Genomic DNA, 17,383 nt, shown 5'->3' on the forward strand with positions numbered 1-17,383 from the left:
ACAATTCTCCAGAAAACAGACATCTGTTTACTATTGCTAGAAACCATTGTAAAAAGGTTTTGCCTAACGCCATAGCCCGCTACTCTTAGTATGATGATCTTGTCATGAAATCTTGTATTTTATCTCGAAAATTAGGCTCTTGAGACTTCTGGTGAATCTTTAGCAGTATCAATAACAAGGGCAAGTCTGTTATTTCACCTCTCTTGTATGGTTCAGATTTTGCCACATTACTTAAAAACACAGCTAAACTGTTTGCTAAGAACTTTTCATCAATATCTCTTGATTCCACTAGTTGTTTTCTACCTGATATTGCCAACAAACAGGTTGATCCATTGCTTCACATTACTCCAGCTTTTGTATCTAAGGGGATTTCCTGCTTAGACTCTTCTACAGCTTGTGGTTCGGACAACATTCCTGTTATAGTCTTGTAGAAGTGTTCTCAGGAGCTTTCGTCTATACTCTCAAAACTATTCAATAAGTGCTTATCAGAGTCTTGTTTTCCAGCCTGCTGGAAAGCGGCATCTGTTATCCCTATTTTCAAAAATCCTAGAGAGTGATCTGATTCATCTAACTATCAACCCGTTAGTCTTCTTCCTATCATAAGTAAGATTTTTGAATCGTTAATTAACAAACACTTAATCTCCTATCTTGAATCTAATAACTTACTTTTTGATTATCAGTATGAATTTCAATCTTCTTGTTCTACTGCAGATTCGTTAACAGTAATAATTGATAGATTTTATCATACATTAGATAGAGGTGGAGAGGTTAAGGCTATCGCTCTTGACATTTCTAAAGCTTTTAATAAAGTTTGGCATGCTGGTTTTCTCCATAAGTTTTCTTCTTACGGTGTATCAGGTAACATCTTTAAGGTTATTGAATCCTTCCTTTTCAATCATAGTATAAAAGTTGTCCATGATGGACAGCACTTGTTCATATTCTTGTTCATATCCTGTAACTTCAGGGGTTCCTAAAAGTTCTATACTTGACCCTATACTCTTTTTAATTTATATTAACAATCTTCCAGATATTCTTACACCTAAAGTGGCATTGTTTGCTGATGGTACAACCATTTATTCTTATTATAATAAGAAGCCAACATCATCTGATCGCTTGGAGATGGCATTTGACCCTGAAAATGATCTCACTTCTGCTACAGCATGAGACTCACAGTGGCTGGTGAACTTCAATACAGATAAAACTCAATTTTTTTCAGCCAATCATTGCAGTAATTTAGATCTTCCTATATTTATGAATGGTGATGTACTCGATGAGTCATCTACTCTTCATCTTCTAGGATTAACTCTTACTTCTGATTTTTTCTTAAAAACCATATACCAAATCTGTTGCAAAATTAGCATCTGCTAATTTTGCAACAGATTTGATTTAACAGATTTGACAGGTTGCGTCTCTTTATTGTGCTCAACACTTTCTTACTCTGGATTCTAGTCTTTATCTATAAATCTCAAATCTGTCCTTAAATGGAATACTGTTGCCATATCTGGGGCGAATCTTCCAATGATGCCCTTACTCTTTAAGACAAGGTGCATTGTAAATATAGTTGGATCTGCTTTTGCAGCCAACCTCCAACCATTATCACATTGTCGTAATGTTGCTTCTCTTTCTCTTTTCTACAAATACTATAACGGGCACTGCTCTAAAGTGCTATTGTCTCTTGTGCTATCGACTAAAATTGTTACTCGTCATTCACTCAACTCTTATCCTTTTTCTGTGACTATTCTTAAGTTCTCCAAAAACTCTTATTTGTCTAGTTTTTTTCCTCGAACATCAGTTCTTTGGAATTCACTTCCTTCATCTTGCTTTCCTGATTCATATAATTTCCAATCTTTTAAGTCGTCTGTCAATTGTTATCTTGCTCTTTAAACTTAATTTTTTCTTTTCCAGTAACTTCCAACTCTAATAGTGGCTGCTTGCAGACTTGTTTGAAGCGAAGATGTTGAATATGTATATATAAATATATATATATATATATATATATATATATTGAAATAAATAAAACTAAATGCATATCAAAGTGCTTTTTAAAACTACATATATATATATTTTGTCACTATATCATTTTTATGTATAATTTTGTTTTTATGGTTTTTAATTTTATATATATATATATATATATATATATATATATATATATATATATATATATATATATATATATATATATATATATATATATATATATATATATATATATATATAGGTCGGCAAAAGAAAAATTAACACAAAGGGTTGATCATAAAACATAGAAACAAGATCAACCATTTTTTGCCAAACTCAAACACTTTTAGGTCAGCAATGCCGAATGCCGACCCTTATTTCAAGGGCTGATTTTTTCTTGATGTCATAAACAAATTTTGTCACTATCATTTTAATGTATAATTTTGTTTTTATGATTTTTAATTTTTTTTAAATCGTATTATATATATATATATATATATATATATATATATATATATATATATGTTAGTTAGTTAGTTAGTTAGTAGGAAACGCTGTAACTGGCAGAGCCAGTGAGTGTGTTATCAGGCACACTTTGACAGCCGAATTGATCGATTGCTGCTCATCCAGCAATCAATTGCTGCTTTAAAGCTGTTGACTGAAGGCGATTTAACAATTTCTTCTGGCAGAGAGTTCCATACATTCGCTACTCGATTAAAAAAGAAGTTTTCTCTGTGCTTATGTTTTGTCATTTCCTTGAAATATTTAAAGCAGTGACCTCTCGTATGATTATTATCTATTGGAAAACGATTGCATTTTTCTAATATGTCAATATTATTCATAATTTTATACATTTGTATTAGATCTCCTCTTTGTCTCCTTTCCACTAGAGTAGTTAGGTTTAATTTTTCAAGTCTTTTTGTATAGGAAAGATTTCTGATTGATGATACTAGTTTAGTAGCTTTGTGCTGGATTTTTTCGATATAGTCACAATCAGATTTATAATATGGAGACCATACCGGAACTGCAAACTCTAGTAATGGGCGAATAAAAGTAACATAAAGCAAACGAAGTAATTTATAATCGAAACAGGCAAATGACTTTTTGATATGACCAAGCATTTGATTTGCTTTGTTAGAAGCATTCATTACTTGATTTTTCCATTTTAAATTTGCATTAAAAAGCACTCCAAGATCTCTTTCTGTATCTGACTCTTTCAGCTTCGGGTTTGTTTTGGATCTTTTAACTAAAACATTTTCATATGCAAGACGAGCTATTTTAATTTCTTTTTTCACTAACTTGCAAGTCAGTTTGTACTCTTTAGACAGAGTAAGATCTCTCCATTTACAAGCACAATTCAGGTATCTAAGATTTTGCTTTTTTTTAATTAGAGTTTTAAGATCATTTTTGATCCATGGAGCAATTTGCTTTTTTATTCGAGATACGTCAAGCACTGGAATGAATTGATTACATGATACATTTGTAAAGTGAATTAGATTGTCATACATTTCCTGAACAGATAAAGTTTCAAACATCATTACCCAATCAATATTTGTAATAAAGTCAGAAATTTTATTGGTGTTAGCCTTTTTGTAATTAAATTTTAAGTAACTGTGCGATAAGTTATTAACCATACTTTTAATAATAAAATCAATAAAGATGACCAAATGACCTTTATTTATGTTACCAAGGACAGATCTTGGGTCAATAGCGCAGATGCTTCCCCGACTGAGTTGTGAAGATTAGATCAAGAGTGTTAGTGGCAGAATTATTTGACATTTGAAATGTTGGAACATTTACATGTTGATACAGATAGGTTCTGGTAAGAGTTTCACTAAAGTTATACTCGATACCATTTTCATTTTTAATGTTTGTAATGTATCCATTTGACCATACAATTGACGGGAAATTAAAGTCTCCTGTAATAAGTAAGTCTTTGTATCCTTTTATATCAATATAGTCTTTAGTCTTTTTAAAAACCAAATCCAAGTCGCTCATGTCAACAAAATCGTTGGGTCTGTAGATACAACCAACTAAATATTTATTGTTTTCAAGGTACACTGTAGCCCAGATTTGTTCAATTTTACTTAAGTTAAAAACAGCATCATTTAGCTCTAATGATTTAATAGTTTCAGTAATGTATAGACACACACCACCACCTCTGCGCCCATCATTTCTGTCTCTTCTATATAGATTATAGCCATTTAGATTTACAACCGAGATGCTTTTGAACCATGTTTCACTAACAGCTATGATTTGTGGACGGTAAGTGTCTACTAATACCTTAAATTCATCAAATTTATTTTCTAAAGAGGTCGCATTTAAATACATACATTTTAAAGCATTTAGTCCGTTTATAGATAATGGCTGAAAAGATTCTGTTGAGTTAGTACTGTTGAGATTTAATTTTGACGATCTGATTTCCACGAATGCCATATCGAAAGGGCGAGTCTTCAGCAAGTGTACTGTTTGCTTCGTTTCTTTTCTTTCTTAAATCGTAATCAAGACTTCTTTGTGCTTCAGTTAAATCTGGACTTATGTAAATTGATTTGTAACCTTCTTTCTCTCTCAAATTTTTTGCTGCTAGAAGAAGTGGATTTCTTAACGAAACATCACTTAGTTCAACTATTATTGGACCTGGTTTAGTTGTATCTTTAGATTTTAGTCTTCTTGCATAAACTGGTGAAACACTGCTTTTGCCAATTACATTAAATATCTCTTTGATTATTTTGCTATCATCTGCTTTTTTATCTGTTAAAAATTCCTTTTCGGATTCAGGTATTCCATAGATAAATACGTTCTTTTTTCTTCTTTCTCTTCCATTTAACTCACTTATAGTTGCATTTGCTACAGCAAGCTGGTCAGCTGGTTTTTTAGCATTTTTAACACCTTGTTTTATTACTTGTACTTTTTTTGCTGTTTCTAAATATACTTGGAGTTTTGCTATTTCTTTGCTTTTCTCATTTTTGTTGTGCTCGAGTATATTTAATCGATCAGCAAGGGTCATCAGAAACTTTGATATATTCCAACACCTCTCATGTAGCTGTTTACTTGATTCACTAGCTCTGCCACCAAGTTTTGGCTAATTTTTCTCTTGTAGAAATTCTGTAATCATTTTGATAAACCAAAAACAATTCTTTAAACAAGTTTTTGATAGGAGGGCTACCGCACTACAACAGTGGATTACCTCTGGGTTGTGAAATATTTAACTTTATTAGTTAGCGTTGATTAAGTTTACCGCGTATATTTATAATTATATATATAATATTATATATATATATATATATATATATATATATATAATATATATATATATATATATATATATATATATATATATATATTTATATATATATATATTTGAAATCATAAAAATAACTTTGTGTCAGAAAAAATTATTCCTTTGTGTGCGTCAAAAAAATATATATATATATAATATATATATATATAAATATATAAAATATATATATATATAATATATATATAAATATATAAAATATATATATATAATATATATATACAAATATATAAAAAATATATATCTATTAAATATATTTATTTGCATTTTTACATAATTATTTATATTTATATACACATAAATATACATATATACATATATATATATATATATATATATATATATATATATATATATATATATATATATATATATATAAATATATATATATATATATATAATATATATATATATATATATATATATATATATATATATATATATATATATATATTTATGTGTATATAAATGCAAATAATTATGTATGCATATAAATAGATATAATTTTGTTTTTATAGTTTTCATTTTTATTTAACTGGTAATATATATATATATATATATATATATATATATATATATATATATATATATATAAATATATATATTTATATATATTTTAAAACCCTTAGATGTTGTCCGAAAGTTTTTTCCATATTTTGTTGACAAAAAGTAAAAATTAAAATGCAAGACCGGAAATTTTTTTTTTTAATAATGATAGACTGCCTGCCCCAACCAAACCCTCAGTCAGTCGATGTAGCAGCACTCCCTTGCGAGTCAGGCTATTTGTCAGTCGGTGTAGCAGCACTCCCTTGCGAGTCAGGCTATTTGTCAGTCGATGTAGCAGCACTCCCTTGCGAGTCAGGCTATAAGATAGTCGATGTAGCAACACTCCGCGCATGATTTACAGTAAAAAAAATAAAAATAAAAACATTTTATTAAAAAAAATAAAAATAAAAACATTTTATTAAAAAAAATAAAAATAAAAACATTGTTTATATTGTTAAAAACATTCAGAATGTTTTAAAAACATTCAGAATGTTTTTAAATACATTCCGGTCAATTAAATTTGCGTTTTTGTGGTTTTTTAAAAAAATGATTAATTTGTAATTAAATTAATGGTTTTTACTTTCGTCCAACAGGGAAATGTTGGACGAAAGTTAAAAGTAATTAAAAGTGACGTATATGTGGGCGTAAGAATCACTTTTTTCCTTCCGCTCTTCCCAAAGCCAACAAACTATAGATCTATATATATATATATAATATATATATATATATGTATATATATATATATATATATATATATATATATATATTGATATTTAAGGCTGTTTTGTATTATAATAATAAAACAAAACTCATAGTCGTAAAAGAGTGCTCAATATTAAAAAGATACTTCAAATAGAGCGATATACATATATATTAACGAAGAAAAAACAACTTTTTCTATGGTACTTTAAGTTTCATGCCTATATGGCAATCATCAGCCATTGAATACAAATTCAAAAACAAAAAAAACCGCTAAAATTACAAAATACTGTGTAGTGGGATCTTAACGTCGCTAAGAAAAAACAAGGTTCATTTGACGACCGTGTCGTCAAATGAACCTGACTACAAAGAAAAAGTATATTTTGGCTTATGTGAAACTCCATTTAAATTTCGCTATGCTAACCATCTAAAATCTTTTAACATTAATAAATATAAAAATGATACCGAATTGTCTAAAGAAATTTGGGACATAAAAGTCAAAATGTTTACACCCTTAATTAAGTGGAAAATTGTAAAACGTTGCAATCCTTATAACACTTCGTCAAAAATTTGCAATCTTTGTTTATACGAAAAATTCCTTATTTTAACATATAAAGGTGATAACTTGTTAAATAAACGAAATGAGTTGATTTCAAAATGCAGACACAAGAATAAATTCCTCTTATCTTTTTTTGACACCGGTGATTAGCTGATATTTTGTTTTTTCTTAGCGACGTTAAGATCCCACTACACAGTATTTTGTAATTTTAGCGGTTTTTTTTTGTTTTTGAATTTGTATTCAATGGCTGATGATTGCCATATAGGCATGAAACTTATATGTATATATATATATATATATATATATATATATATATATATATATATATATATATATATATATATATATATGTATATTTATGTGTATATAAATATAAATAATTATGTAAAAATACAAATAAATATATTTAATAGATATATATTTTTTATATATTTGTATATATATATATATTATATATATATATTTTATATATTTATATATATATATTATATATATATATATATATTTTGTATATTTATATATATATATATATATTATATATATATATTTTTTTTTTTTGACGCACGCAAAGGAATATTTTTTTCTGACACAAAGTTATTTTTTTGATTTCAAATTTGTATCAAATAAGTAATGTTGTTAATAATTAAATGGGTAGCTAATGTGAAATCCCAAAGAAAATCCTCATCTAAAATTTTTTTTACTGCACAATAGATGAGACTTGTTATCTATATATTCTTGTAACTTTAACGTTACAAACATATGCTTGTAGCAAGTATAAAATAAAGTTTTGTATTTGGTAAGCAAAATTTTTCATTAATGATTTTTATTAATTTTTTAAAATTTTTCTTTATATTAATGAATAAACAGATATCGGGATTATCTCTTTCTGGACATTTCTAGAATTCCGGATACTTTTCTAAACTTTTTTTTTTTCCGGATATCCAAAATGTTTTCCATACATACAAGTTTAGGTGTATATTTTTGTAATATATTTGTTGTTTAAGCTTTTTCACTCATCACTCATACAAAAAGTATTAAAAAAAAAAAAAAAACGGAAATAATTCAGTTAAAAGCAAAATTAAAAGGAAAATAAAGGAAAGTTTATTGCGGATTTTTTCCGGATATTTTACCCAAACAATTTTTCGGATTTTTATAATAAGACCTAGATGATCTATGAGATAGCTCATACAAAAACAAAATGCTCTTGTAAGAAGCTGTTTAGAGGAGCTGCTTGCAAGGCTCGTCATTTCGACTTTGAAGAGGTTTTTTTGGCTCTTGCACTCATTTACTTCTGTCGAGGCCTGCATATATATATACGCAATTATTATTTGATAGACTGCCTGCCCTAACCAAACCCTAAACAAAACAGGTGCTGTGACGATGATTTTTAATCATCATTTTTAATCATACGTGTTTATCCGAAAATAAGGAGTTGATTTAAAGGCATTTCCTTGAATGAATAAATTTACCGTTACATGTAACCATGTAATTTAGTTACGATAAGAAAACTATTTTACTTAAGAATTTAACCACGTTATTTATAAATAATTATTGAAAATTGTTTAAAGTATTTTGAACATTTATTAACTATATTTTAGTAAATTTAATATTAGTAGTTATTAATATTTTAAATAACTAGTAACTAATTATTTAAATACTATAAACAATTTTTAATCAATATTTACATTACATAATACATTTACATATATTTAATCGTGTAATATTTTTAAAATTAACAAAATAGTTTTACGTCTTGTACTCAATAACTATTTGAATAAAAAACATAAGCATATAATAAACATATTTACTATTATTTTAATTTTAAAATTTTGTCATAAATATTATCAAATCTGTTCATTTAACTTTTGCAAAGGTAATAATTATTTTTAAAGTGATTTTAAAGTGTCTTTTAAATTAAAGATAATTAAAGAAGTGATAATTATGTTAAACATAATTTATTAAAATGATGTAGTTTTTTAATTAAAAAACATATTTTAAAAAATTATATTTTATTTTTTTATTCATTAAGGCAATTATAATTACAAAAATTATGTTTAATTATAAAGTTACATTTAGTATGGATTTTTTTAAACATTTAAAACTTTTATCAAGATCTAGTTATTTTTAAAAAAGTTTAGAAATAACTTGATCTTGATAAAAGTTTTATGAAGTTATTGTAATCGTTATTTTTTTTTTATTATGGAAAAGAAACATAACTTTCTGAAAAAGTTAACGTTTCGTTTTTTTGTTTTCTTTGTGTTAACTAAAATAGAAAACTTAAGATCAAAAGTTCATTCATTCAAAAGTTCATTCATTCAAAAATTATATTTGTATAATAGTTATTAAGAGTGAAATTTTTTTCTTTTGTTCATTTATTATCAAAAGCACTCTTAATTGCCAACAAACAAAAGTTAATTTTATTATAAATGGATATTTTAAAATCGTTCTATCATTTGAAAAAGCAAACTTTTTATACATTCCATTGTCATAAGATTTCGTAACAAGTTTTTAAAATAAGTTTCGTAACAACATGCGCTTTTTTTTAAACATTCAGTTAGTAATCGAAGGACAGTTGTGTCACATAATTACTTAAAAAATGCAATTGCTTGAATTGAATTAATCATTTTATCGTACTGAAGAAAAAATGAAGTAGCTAAAATAAATTGAAAATTAATTATTTACTACTGCATTTAAAACCAAAATTTTTTTTCCTTCTATTAATAAAAGAGTAAAAAGAAAAATTAAAAGGTAAAATAATTTTAAGGCGCTTTTTTTTGGGTGCCCATACCACTCTAACGGCACTAAAACAGGTCTAAATTCGTCCCTGATATATATATATATATATATATATATATATATATATATATATATATATATATATATATATATATATATATATATATATATACACATATATATATAAAAGCCTTCTGAAGAAAGGCAGTTGTACACCTCATCTGATCAAGTAAATAATATTTTGTTTTGACAATTTAGACATGACTCTTTACATATTTTGATAATTTATGCATTTTGAAAATGTGCTTGAAAAATCAAATTAACTGTATAGAAATTAAAAATAAACAAACCATAAACTGAAAAGAACAACAAATTCTTAATCGAATGACAAAATAAATAAATAAAAAGCCATTAAATAAATATATAAAACAGCATTAAAATAATATATTTTTTAACTTTAAATCTTCTATTAATAGTTAAAAGTTCATAATTTTTTACTTGACACATCCTCAACATAGTTCTTTTGATTGTTCTATATTTAGGGTGCGACTGTTAGTTTGGCATTGAATGCGGGTTTCAATCCTTTTAATTAATACCATTCCTTTTCCGTTTTTATTCACTTGCTAGACGCTAGAAAATATCAAAGCTTCGAAAGTTTTAAATAATTAGGTTCTAAAGTAATTTTTAGATTAAATAACTTTAAAATTTCAATTTTTTGTCTATTAAATTTTGTCTAATAAACTTTTAGTTATATAAATGGTCAGATGCTACGACACGCTTTTCTTCAGAAGGCCTGAATAATATACAAATATATATATATATATATATATATATATATATATATATATATATATATATATATATATATATATATATATATATATATATATATATATATATATATATATATGTATATATGTATATGTATATATATATATATATATGTATATGTGTGTGTGTATATATATATATATATATATATATATATATATATATATATATATATATATATATATATATATATATATATATATATATATATATATATATATATATATATATATATATATATATGTATATAACTTTAAATTTTAAAAATTTTTTAAATAAATTTCTTTTTCATGTTTTTTAATAAATTTTTATTTATTTTTAGGGTTATGCAAGTTGAAAATGATGAAAATGTGTTTGACATATCTTTTTCATTTGCTAGTTCTGCTATATGTTGTACGGAAATTTTGTTTTTATACTGAAATATAAAGTGCAAATTTAAACTTTTTCCCATTTTCCTATCATATTATAGTTCAGAAAATTTTTTAATGATTTTTCAAGTTCAGAAAAAGTTTTGATGATTTCCCTAGGGTCCCTTACAGCCCCCAATAATACAGGTTCCTAGTATTGTGAGTTTCAAAAGAAGCAAACATTTAAATTGATAAATAATATTTGTTTTTTATAAAAGTTATAATTGAGTATGATGATAATATATTTATGTCAGAAATTTAAAGAAAAATATCATCATAAATATCATATCATCTTCAATCTTGCTGATTTTTATACAGAAGACTTAATAAAATAAAAACTTTTTTAAAACTTTGACCTCTTCATTTCATACAGACTCTTTTACTTTTAGCAGATATTGGCTTTTAGCCCCTCTGTCTTGTGTTTCAGAATTGTGACTTTTATTTAGAGATTTCAAGTGGCATAACTTTTAAAATATTTGATCTTTTTGCATAAAAATTTGTACCCAGCTTTTTTTTGGGGTGAATGAAATCATCAGAAATGTAATAATCTTCTATATATATAAAAGGCAATGTGTGTGTGTGTTTGTTTGTTTGTTCTCTATAGAAATCCAAACCGCCGGACCGATCTTGATGAAATTTGGCATGGGGGTAGTCCTCGAGGGGGAGAAGGTTCTTAGCTGGGTTTTGACCCCGTACCCCGATCCCCGGGGTCAGGGGGGCCCAAAAATGGGCCCCCTGACCCCGGGGTCAGGGGGGACCATTTTTTGGGCCCATTTTTGGGCCCATTTTTGTGTACAGATATCAGGTAAGCCAGTTTAAATATTGGCCCGGGCAACGCCGGGTAACTCATGCTAGTTTAACATAAAGTACACCTAATTATCATTTTAAATAAATTTATGCAGTTTTTTATATACTCGCTTTTGATGCTTGAGAAACCCATGTGGCCTTGAAAATCTTTATGATTTATCAAAGATCATTGAATATAGAATATGTAAATTTTTTAAAAAATAAAAAGTTACCAAAAAATATTTAAATAGTTAGGGTTGTTAATATTAATTTGTTATGTTTCTGATAATTTTATTGTACTCCTTATTCCAGGAAATAGCAGGGTACTAATATTTAAGTAAAAAGACCTACTTTTTTTAAAGTTATGTGACTTGATCAAATATTTTTAAAGTTATGTGGCTTCTAAATAAATGTTGCAATTTTGAAGGGAAAAGAGGCTTTGTTATTATCTGTCAATAAAGCCAAGTTTCAAAGTCTGCTTAAAATCAAGACTTGAATTTTCTAGGAATTTTTATTTTATTAAGCCTTTTCAACTTTGTTGAATTGACAAATTTACATGGACAATGGAATTACTAAATTTTTTATTTTATTGCATAAAAATCATTTGTAATTAAAATTGAAAAATTTCAATTTTTAATGATTTAAAAAAAATAATTATAAAACCCTTATCTTACAAACTAGGTATCCTTTATCTTTTAGGAACCACAAGGGCAGTTATTAAAATTTAGCAATATTTGTTTTTTAACTATAGTAAATGTTTGTTAAATAGGAAAAACTTTCTAGACCCAGCTTGTTTATATGCAGCCTTCAGAATAAGGGTTGACATTCAGCAATGGCGACTTTACTGCTGATCTAACAGAGACTTAAGTCTAATTTTAAACTTTGTTTTATTTGCTGTTTCAAATATATTAAAAATGGTAAAACAAATGTTTTATTAAAATTCTAAATGAAATAATTAGAATAAAAAAAGCAAAACAAAGGTTTTATTTTATTAAATTAATCAAAAACAGAAAAAAGTATGTGTTTTCTAAATATGTATTTTTTAAATTTTAAAATTCTAAATTAACTAATTAGAATATAAACAAAAATTTTATTTAAATTCTGAACAAAGTAATTTAAAAAACAGCAAAACAAACGTTTTTATTAATTAAGAACGGCAAAACTTTTTATTTAAGTTCTTTAAACATTTTAAGATAGTTGTTGACATTTTAATATAGTTGTATATATGTATATATATATATTATTAGGTTTCAAATTTTTCTTGCAAACATAGCATACATTTTTCAGAAATATTATTATAGACAGACACAGTTTTTAGCATAGGCAAGTTTAATTTAAAGTTTATATTTTTTTCTTTTAGTTTTCAAATATATTTGACAGCATAATCTTTTTTGCATATTTTTTATGTTTAAAAGGTTGTTTGTAATTGGCATAACGTTTTTTTCAAAATAAACTCTTTGTATTCCCTTTGAAAAGTAATTTAGGGCACATTTGTAAAATTAAAATGGACAAAATGAATAATGTTATGCGGAAAAAGAAAAAAAAATTGCAGAAGTAGAAAAATACCACTTATATCATAAATTGGTTTTCTAAAAATAGTAACAAAAATGAATGTACATTTATGTAATTTGATATTTATGATTTTTACACCTCAATTATAGCAGAAATTTTAGATAACAATAGAACTTGGAAAAATCCACTCCGAAATTACAGATGACACAATTCCTCTGATTAATTATTGCAGAAAAAATTTACTTTATTTTGATAAGGAGACGTGGAAGAAAAAAACCACACACAAGTGCTTTTTTTTTTTTAGTTATTCACCTCCTTAAGGCCGAGAAGGCCACTACAGTTGAGGAGGCTACTTTTTGTGGTTACAACCCTCTCTCAACTCTATAACTCCAAAACACGAACTCCAAACAAGGCCGCTATGCAGAGAAGGTACGTGCGGTACTACCAGGGACGTGGTGGGGATTGAACTCAGAACTTCTTGCTTATGAGGCAAGCGCTCTACCACTACACCACTACCACATATTTAATGTAACAATGGGAAGTTATGAAAAAGCAGATGTTTGCAAATTTGTAGGCTTATATATTTTAAATTCTCTAGCTAAAATAGTCCAATCTAATTAATCAGGTTAATATTGCGACGATGTTTTAATAATAATAAAAATAAATCAGGATATCAACTTGAGAAAATAGGAAAAAATATTATAAAAATTTTCAAAAAAACAGGCTTCCAAATTGAAATAAATATTAATTTGAAAATTGTGAATTTTCTTGATGTCACATTTAACCTCTCAAAAAATCTTATAATTTAACCTCTCAGCAAATTTTATAGCCTTATAAACTTAATAATGAATTATCGTATATAATATAAATTCAAATCGCCCCTTCAAATGTTAACACAAATTCCTGTTTCAATTAACATTAGACTTAATAAAAACTTGTCTAATGAAAATATATTTAACTCTTCTAAACATGTGTTTGAAGATGGTCTTAAAAAAAGTGGATTTAAAAATTTTGACCTAAAAATTGAAATCAAAAATTGTAAAAAAGCAAAATAGAATTAGAAATATAATTTGGTTCAACCCACTGTACAGTTTAAATGTTTTAACAAATATTTATAAAATAATATATTTAAACATTCTTCCTGATGATCAGACAGAAGAAAAAACAGCCTGTTGAAAAAGAAATTAGATAAGTGTTTTTACTAATTATATATATATTTGTATATATATATATATATATATATATATATATATATATATATATATATATATATATATATATATATATATATATATATATATATATATATATATATATATATATAATATAAGTTTTTCTTAAATTAAACAATAAATGGTTTCCAATGTTTAGTAAGTGACCAGGGCCCTGGCTAACAAATATTTATAAAATAATATATTTAAACATTCTTCCTGATGATCAGACAAAAGAAAAAACAGCCTGTTGAAAAAGAAATTAGATAAGTTTTTTTACTAATTATATATATATTTGTATATATATATATATATATATATATATATATATATATATATATATATGTATATATATATATATATATATATATATATATATATATATATATATATATATATATATATATATATGTATATATATATATATATATATATATATATATATATTATATATATATATATATATATATATATAATATAAGTTTTTCTTAAATTAAACAATAAATGGTTTCCAATGTTTAGTAAGTGACCAGGGCCCTGGCAAAAAATGTTTTTCTAGCCCGGCTAAAAAATTTTTTGTAACCCCGACTTTTTGCAAAGCCAAGGCTAGAAAAAAATTTATTATACTTAATATATTATAATTTTATGCTTACATTTACTATTTATTAAATACTGGCATACATTTATATATTTTTAAACTCTAATTTATATCTAACAAGAGTGCAAGCAACCACTGTTAATTTATAAGTTACTTAAAAATTGAGAATAAGTTAAAATGCTAGGAAACGTCTAACTGAAGACTTAAAAAGTTTTAAGTTGTATAAAAAAGGAAAACATAAAGATGGGTAAGAGATATTAGGTTTTTTTGTTGTTCAAAAAAAAAAACTGGATCAATAAAAGTTTTTTTAGCGTGAAGGGACCAATACAGTAAAAGGATGCAATTTGTTGAACAAAACACCAATCAAGAATGAGTTTTGATTTATTGTAATAGAGATGATACAGGGTTGCCACTCAATCTAGAAAACCTGGAAATAGCATGAATCCCAGGGAAAACCTGGAAAACTCAGGGAATTTTTTTTTTTTTTAAATCAGGGAATACTCAGGGAATTTTTTTTTCCTTTCTCTTGTACTTTTTTTCCCTTTTTATCTTGACCACAACCCTATTTGCATGATGTCCTTTATGGATGGACCCTAAATAAAATAATATAAAAATGTATTATATTCAATTTTATAATTTGTAATCATTTTATCTATAAATATATAATATGGTTGTAAGAAGAATGCATTTTTTTAGAGTTATAATAATAAATAAAATGGATCAAATATTTTTTTCAAATGATCAGCTTACTCACCCAGAGTATAAAGAATGGCTTGTAAAGACTAATGACAATAAATTTGCTAGATGTAGCAGTTACTGCAAAACCTTTAACTTGTCAAATATGGGAGTTCAGGCAGTTAAGAATCATAATGAAGGTAAAAAGCACCAAGTTATTTTTTTAGCTAAATCCAGAAGTCACTTTTTCAAACCTTTTACTATTACACCACAGTACCTGTGGCAGTCGGTCAAAGAACTTTAGAACTTGTTATTGCTTCTAATGAAGAAACAAGATCTGAAATTAAAAGGGCTCTTGCAACTGTTATGTATGGATTGTCAAACAATGCTTCTGCTAATATGAGCCAATTATTTACTAGTATGTTTCCAGATAGTAAAGTTGCAAAAGGACTAACATTAGGAAGAACAAAAATAGGGTATATGATTAATTTTGGGTTAGCGCCATATTTTAAATTGTTACTTCTTGAAACCATCAAAAGTTCACCATGTTATGTTGTCTCGTTTGATGAAAGTTTAAACAAAGTTACACAAAATAGTCAAATGGATATTATTGTTAGGTTTTGGAATACTCTAGAAAACTAGGTTAATGTGCGATATTTGAATTCAGTTTTTCTTGGACACTCTTCTGCAGCGCATATACTTAAAGATTTTAATAAAGAAATAGAATGTCTGGACATATCAAAAATGATCTAAGTATCTATGGATGGGCCTAATACGAATTGGAAGTTTTTTAAAGAACTTTTTATATACTAATATGAGTGTAAATTAAATTCTTTATTTGACATTGGGAGTTGTAGTTTGCATTTAATACACAGAGCTTTTAAGGTCGGTTCTGAGTCATGGAATTTAAAAAGTATTCTTAAGGGAGCATATCAAATATTGCATGATACACCTGCTAGAAAAGATGGCTATAGCAGTGTCACTGGGTCAAATCGCTATCCATTAAGTTTCTGTTCAACTAGATGGATTAAAGACCAAGTTGTTTCAGATCGTTTAATTGAAATATGGGACAACATTGTAAAATTAATTAGATTTTAGGAAAAATTGCCAAAGACCAACCAGCCTTCCAATCAACCAATGATTCCATACATGTACAATGATCTTAGGGAATTGATAACAAATATTTTAACTTTGTTCATTAAACCATTAATAATTCAAAGTTGCAAAAAAGGTAGTGATTTAAAAAAATTAGATCTCTATAAAAAAGATTATTTGCTACACAGAAAAGGTGTTATAGGTTTTGCTGCCGAAGTTTCAATAAAAGAACTTTTAAAAAAAGATAAAATCACCCTTAATGAAGTAAAACAGTTTAGAAATGAATGTGTTTTATTTCTCACAAAAACCATGGAAAATCTGTTGAAACGCATCCCGCTAGACTCTGCAATCATAGCAAATGCAAGTTGTTTTAAACCAATTGAACTCAAAGCATCATCAATCGAGTTTAATCAAAATAAACTAAAAAGGTTACATTATCTTGTTAGTTTAAAGATTATATCTGCAACACAA

The 17,383-nt window shown here is 26.1% G+C and overlaps 1 protein-coding gene across 4 annotated transcripts in view; it reads left to right on the forward strand.

The window, feature by feature from the left end:
* The window catches only part of LOC105849422 (BRISC and BRCA1-A complex member 2), a 74,448-nt gene that overhangs the window by 8,421 nt on the left and 48,644 nt on the right, over positions 1 to 17,383 (forward strand). For all 4 annotated transcript variants that reach the window (XM_065804528.1, XM_065804529.1, XM_065804527.1 and 1 more), the window contains exon 2: positions 10,951 to 11,021. In XM_065804528.1, coding sequence (XP_065660600.1) covers positions 10,968 to 11,021 — 54 coding nt within the window. In that variant the 5' untranslated portion in view covers positions 10,951 to 10,967. The remainder of the gene's footprint in view (positions 1 to 10,950; positions 11,022 to 17,383) is intronic.

This window comes from Hydra vulgaris, chromosome 09 (genome assembly GCF_038396675.1).
Source record: "Hydra vulgaris chromosome 09, alternate assembly HydraT2T_AEP".
Lineage (NCBI taxonomy): Eukaryota > Metazoa > Cnidaria > Hydrozoa > Anthoathecata > Hydridae > Hydra > Hydra vulgaris.